The sequence below is a fragment of the Odocoileus virginianus genome, chromosome 1, assembly GCF_023699985.2.
Source record: "Odocoileus virginianus isolate 20LAN1187 ecotype Illinois chromosome 1, Ovbor_1.2, whole genome shotgun sequence".
NCBI classification, from domain to species: Eukaryota; Metazoa; Chordata; class Mammalia; order Artiodactyla; family Cervidae; genus Odocoileus; species Odocoileus virginianus.
Window position 1 is genome coordinate 65,066,333 of NC_069674.1, and position 6,373 is coordinate 65,072,705.

The window sequence follows — 6,373 nt, forward strand, 5'->3', positions numbered from 1 at the left end:
AGAAAAGCCTAGAAGAACAAGAATGTTGGTCCAGTTCCCAAACATAGCTCTAAAAAGATCTGTGTTTTCCTTTTACTCTTAAATTCTTCGGTGACAATTAAAGGCAGGAAGATTTCTGTCTTTCATACTGCCTTATCCATTAGGAGTTAGTTTCAAAGTAGAAATAGAAATATAGTCAGAGTCATCACATTTGGCTAAGACGCTGAAAATAATCCAGGTCTCCAGCACGGTTCACAGCAAACACTATTAATATGATCCTACTGAAAAATGTAGTTGTTACCTTAGCCTTATACTTCAGATGCTCTCAGGATTTAAACAGCTAAGAACAAGGACCACAACTAAATTTAAAATACTCCACTGAAAATCATATTAAGCTGAAAACTATAAATTAAACTTGTCTCTAAGCAACAATCTAAATAGTCAAAACTTAATGAAAACATTCACTTTCAAAAATAGCCTACTGCTTTGGGTCTCTGTTGGCTCATTACTGCCAAATATACATGTAAAATGCATAATACGTAAACCAACTTGAAATAAATTTCAAAAATTCAAAAAAGAATTACCCACTAAAAGAATTAAGTCCTCAGTTGCCATAAACCTAAAATGCATAATCATGCCTTTAAATTTTAATCATTAGGCTAGAGGCAATTATAATGACAAATATTCTTTAACCTAGCTTTTCTTTAATTACAAAATCACCCCATAGATCAAGAGGCAGCTATAGGCAGATTGTACGCTACTTCAGTTTACCACATATGAAGCCATCATTAAAATTTCACTAAATACCAAACATTTTTAAAATATTAGATTAAGAATTCTTATTGCATCTCCTCAGAACCCTATAGGAGTCTATGGAAATAACGAAGGAGTTTCACTTTCACAGGTTTTTCATGGCTATTCTAATCCACCAGGATGAAATGATCAAACCTCTAAGCAGTTAAAATATCAGACTCCTGAAAATTTAAACAGCAGAAAGGAAACACTGACCTTCCTAACACAAAAATCTGCTTGTGTCTAAAGCTCTGTTTGTAATCTTACCAAATAAAACTATTTGGTAGCTACTATTTGGTAGCAGGAAGCTACTGACCATAACTCAGCTGTTTTTGTTTGGTATAATTATTTGATGATTAAAACAGAGTGTATAGAAAGAAACCCATTTTAAGTCAATTAAGCAAACAAATTCAACCTTTCTGGGAAACAAGAAACACACCTCTTTCTTTTCCCTCAATCCCCTCCCCTTACCATCTCTTGGGGATGAAGGTACCCAATCATGTCAACTTCTCAGAGAGGTTTGTTGTCTTAATAGCTAGCTTCTTTATAGTACCTTACACAGGGGAACTGATTTCCTGCATCACAAGTAGGTAGGTTTCAGACGAAATCTTAAGACATTTTCTATGTAAAGAATGAGCCATAAATTTCCCTAAAAGTTTCAAATCAAAACTTGCCAGTTTCACAAGTGGAAAACAGCAGCCCTCCCCTCAGTGTTTCCTTCCCTCAGGCTCAGCTCTTCACATGGCCAAGCAGCCTTCCTCCACATCTCTCCTTCACCTCTCCAGAAAGCCGTATCTCCAAACAGAGGGGTAGGAAGTTAAGGCAGCCCTGGATATTCACACCTGGCCATGCCCTCCGCTACTCCTTCACGGACACTGCTCAGGTCACGGGTGGGAAAAACGCCAGGGCGTCCACGCTCGGCTCATGGGATCCCGCCAAGGTTGGAAGACGCTCCCAGAGCTGCCTTTCTTTGCAGATCCTTGCAGCTCCTCCCGAGCTGTTTCCCAAACCCTGAAAACATTTTCACGCAGGTACTGTGCGACTGGCCTTCCCCCAAGGTAGGGGCTGGAAACTAACCGTTGAGCCTCTGTGTACTGAGTATTCTGGGGGTGAAAGGAGGGACCAGCAAGAGATGAAAGCTCACTTGGCTTCTAGATCCCAGCGAAGAACAATGTGTTGATACCAGGTGCTGCGCCTCAAACCCGCCGGGATCTTGGGAAGAACGAAGACATCTCGCCCGCCTCAACACCAACCATCACCAAGTGATGGGGCAGCAGGCAGCTGGGACCCAAGCGCCCGCGCTCAGCGGCAGCAGCGCCCACAGCTGGGCATGGGGCCGCTCCCAGGGGGCCTCAGGCACGGAAATACACACAACACACACATACATACATACACAACACACATACACACACACAATGGGCATCCCGACACTGGATCGGCGCCGACCCACCTCCCCCACGCAGCTTTCCGGGTCCGCGGAGAGTGCCAGGCACCCCCGAGACACGCGTCCACAACCACGCGAGCAGCCAGAGGCGAACAATAGGGGGTCAAGTTCGCCAGGAAACACACCCCTGCCCGCGCCCCTGGCCAAACCCGACCGCTGCAGAGGGGCGCGTGCAGGGGCCGCACAGGACGCACGCCTGGAGCCCGGAGAACCGGGCAGACCGGGCTTGCTACCCGCGAGGCGCGCAGAGGGCAAACGAGATCCCCGGACCAGACGACCGCCTCGCCCCGGCCTTCAGGGATGAGGCGACCCCGTGGAGGGGGCACTCCGAGGAGAGGGCACCGGGAAGCGCCCGGGCGTGCGGAGCGCCCCGGGGGGCGCCCAGCCCGGGATCGCGTGCCCACCCTGGGACCTCGATTACCGCCGCCTCCGCCGGGGCCCCGGCCGCGTCCTCCGGGGCGCGGGAGAAGTCGGGCTCGCAGCTCGCGCCGTCCGTCGCCATCTTCCTGCTCTAGCGGATCCGAAGGCGAGCTCGGAGCGGCGGCTCCAGGTTCAGCCCTCCCGGCGCGGGCGGCGCTTAACCCGCGGCGGTCCGGGGACGCGGGCGCTCGCAGCCGGGCCGCCGCCGCCGCCGCCGCCGCCGCCGCGCTCCCTCCGCCCCTAGCCGCCGCCCCCGCCGCCTTAACCCGCTGCGCGCCGGCGCGCCGCCCGGGCCCGCCCCGCCGTGCGCCCAGCGCCCGGCCGGCAGCCATCCGGCCGCTCGTCGAGGTACGAGAACTGGGCACATGCCCAGGCCGGGGTAAGGCCCCGAGCGCAAATGGGAGAATCAAAGCCACAGGGCGAGGTGAAGGAAGAGAAGAGCCAAGGATCTGATTCTCCTGACGCGGCCCCACGGAGGTGGCGGTGCAAAGGCATACGGATTAAATGTCCGGCCTCCCGAATCCGAATTCTCTATCAGAGCAAGGAAGGTCCTTCTTTTCAGTTCCCTCAAGGCCACGTCTAGAAATCACATAAGGCACCCTTTTCATTTTTCCTTAAAAAAAAAAAATTCCCCCCAACACTGCCGCCAGGACGTTTTTACCCATTTGGTTTATATGCCTGCCTTTGTTTGCTTCTCATTCTCCAAAAGCATCAAATTCCCGATCAGAATGTCTGCTACTACCAATTACTGCGTTACCGGCCCCCTCAGCTGGACCTATCTATGCAATCTATTTCCAAAAAGGTGAAAGCAGGCTACCCAAGAAATGTTGTGTCACTGCTTGTAAAAGATCAGCTCTCTACTCGGAAGAGAATTTAAAAGAATTATTCCCATGTAGTGGGGACACCTAGGGCTTCCCAAGTGGCTCAGTGGCAAAGAATCTGCCTGTCAGTTGAGCCACAGGAGAGGCGGGTTTGATCCCTGCATTGGGAGGATCCCCTGGAGAAGGAAATGCCACCTGCTCCAGTCTTCTTCCCTGGAAAACCGATGGACCTAGGAGCCTGGCAGGTTACAGTCCATGAGACCACAAAAGTGTCAGACACAACTTAGAGACTGAACAATGACAAAGTGAGGACACACACCGAAGAACAAGACAGAACAAAAGCTTGCCTAAAAAGCGATTTTATGGGAATTATAAAGTCTCAGAAGGTATCTCATGAGTGAGTTAGGCCCAAACTCTTCATTTTCCCTCCCCACATCGGTTTCGATTGCTACCCTTTCTTGCCAATTCCTTGGATGTGAAAATCTATCACCTTATCAAGACCATATGGTGTAGGCTTTCCCAAATCTCCAGATCCCAAAAATGTGTTGAAAGCACAAAATCAAATAGAGGCATTCAAGCTATGTTTCAAAGAAGTAAAAGCAAATCACAACCAAATCCTGGACTCGAAATTCTGGAAGATGAATATCTAGTTTGAGGGTTACAGACCAGAGTTCATTTTTTAAAATGGCAGCCTCCTAAATGAATGCATTTTAATTGCTTCACTTTCCAAATTGGATCTAAATATAAGGTGAAACAGGGCAGAGAAAATCTTTTCTGCAAAGGTCCTTAAAGGGGATAATTGATAAATTGTAAAAAGTTCCCTTCCAGAAGAGTGCTACATCCAGAAAGAACTTTCACCTGGAATCCTGGGGTTAAGGGTCACAGGTTTAGAAATCACCTCTGGCATGTCCTATAAGCAGAAGTGTTCATTTATTTTCTTTTGATTTCTCTCTGGTAGTCCCGCCCTCTCTTATCCACATGGCTTTCATCCTTGTTCATTATACCACTTTCTTTTATCAATATTTTCTTTGAAATTGCTCAATATTAGAATAACTAGACTCCTTATTAGATAAAAGAAAAGCATTTGATGGTAAAACTTAGACGCTGAGCTGATAGTAAAACTTTTAAGTTGGAATCAAAAGCATTCCTTGTTCTTTTCAAAATGCATTTTCACACCATAAGGTAATATATTTTCTTGATACTGATACTTGATACTGAAATTGAATTACTACCCAAGAAATTAACCAACTCACTTCTGAAAAAATAAAAGAGAAACTTCACTTGGGAGCTCAGAACTAGAAATATGACATGACAATATTTCTGGGAAGCAAATCTCATTTACTTTATACATGAAGCTCAATTTAAAAAAATCATCATTGGGAATAAATAGCTTCTATTAGTCTAAACAAAATTAAAACTATCACATCAGAAAGAAATCAATCCCTGAGTGTTTTCTTTTCTCTCTCATTTTTTTAAAAATGAAAAATAAACAGGTAGGAAAGGAAGAAAGAAAAAGAAGTCACAGGACATTTTCTAACTGCCAGAATTCAAGACCTGGGAAGAAAAACTGCATTTTTGTCTCTACCTTAAACTTGCCACTGCCCACTGCTGAGGGTTGAAGGAATGTCCCAACCTACTGCACAGAAGTAGCACACCAGTTAACTCCCTCACTAGCTGCCCAGCTGGGATTGCTTCTCCACCAGGAGGACACTCGATGGATTAAATTCTCTCCTGAATTAGCCTCTGTTGAGATTGCAAGTTAACTCTTTCTGAAATAATTTCTTTGCACAAAGACAAGCTCAGTTAGAGTCAAACCAAAACAGCTCTGAAAGGTACTGACTTGATGGCTTTAGAAGTTAAATCTTTTGAAGCTTCATTAAATAGCTAAAAAATGTACTGCAGAAACCAACACAACATTGCAAAACAATCCCCCCCCTCAAAAAAGAGACATCCTAGGGTTTGAATGAACATTTCTGGAAGATGGGAAAAAGAAGGGGTGAAAGTATAAGCAGGAAGAAAAGCAATGAATATATATAACAAAATGAATAATGACTTCTAATTAGTAAATTTCTTTCAGCATTAAAATGGAAGGAGAGATATTGAATATTTTACAAACAGAAAACTATTGGTCACATTGTGTTCTCCTTTGAACAAAAGGGATGATCCACTGACAAATGAATTTAGACAAATTATTTTCTGAATCCTCGAATAAAGGTATTTGTGCCGAGCCATAGCACACTGTTCAAGATTCTCTTTTAAAACCAAGGAAATGGGTTTCTGCAGCTAGAAACGCAGACTTTGCTTGGGGAACCAAGTGGTTTTCTGATTAAACCATGGCCTTGACCTCACTGGCCACATCCTCCAACCCACTAAACCAAAACCCCAGAGTCTTATACATAATGATGCAATGTGTGCTTCCTTCCATGTGAAAAGATGAAAGAACTTACACATGTATCAAAACTGGTTCCCTGTTAGAATAAGAAAATTCTTAATTTCAGTCAATGGCAACATTTATGTTAACTCCAAAGAGCAAACCATATGTTATCATGCCTTACTGTTGCCAAATGACAAAATTACTGAGTAGCATATCATTTCTGACTCTATCCACAGGGCTATAGTTATACAATTTAAATATTCCAGACCATGCTTATCCCAGTCTACACTGCGGTGGCCAACCTGGGAAGCCCCAGATCTTGACATAAGAAATTCTAACAAAAGAGCACAGATGAGGTTTGACTGCCCTGTATCTATCACATGTTTTTGAAACCAAGACATTGCCAGAAATGAGTTTTCATATGACCTAACTACATTCCCTCTTAGTCAACTTGTCATTATCTGCATGTGCTCAGGCTCTTTGTGGATTTCTCAGTAAATTTAATCCTAATCTAGTAAGCCACTCATGTCAACAACCTATGGT

At 45.0% G+C, this 6,373-nt stretch overlaps 1 protein-coding gene across 4 annotated transcripts in view; it reads right to left on the minus strand.

Moving 5' to 3' along the window:
- The window catches only part of CTTNBP2 (cortactin binding protein 2), a 161,876-nt gene extending 159,020 nt beyond the window's left edge, over window positions 1–2,856 (minus strand). For 3 of the 4 annotated variants that reach the window (XR_002317280.2, XM_070468847.1, XM_020911080.2), the window contains exon 1: window positions 2,637–2,856. Coding sequence is in view for 2 of the 4 variants with exons in the window: in XM_070468847.1 (XP_070324948.1) it covers window positions 2,637–2,717 (81 nt within the window). In the remaining 2 variants the exon portion in view is untranslated. Of the gene's footprint in view, window positions 1–1,848; window positions 1,867–2,636 lie in introns of those variants that run through there. The other variant, XM_070468853.1, reaches the window with a different exon arrangement.
- Between the last annotated feature and the right edge of the window lie 3,517 nt (window positions 2,857–6,373).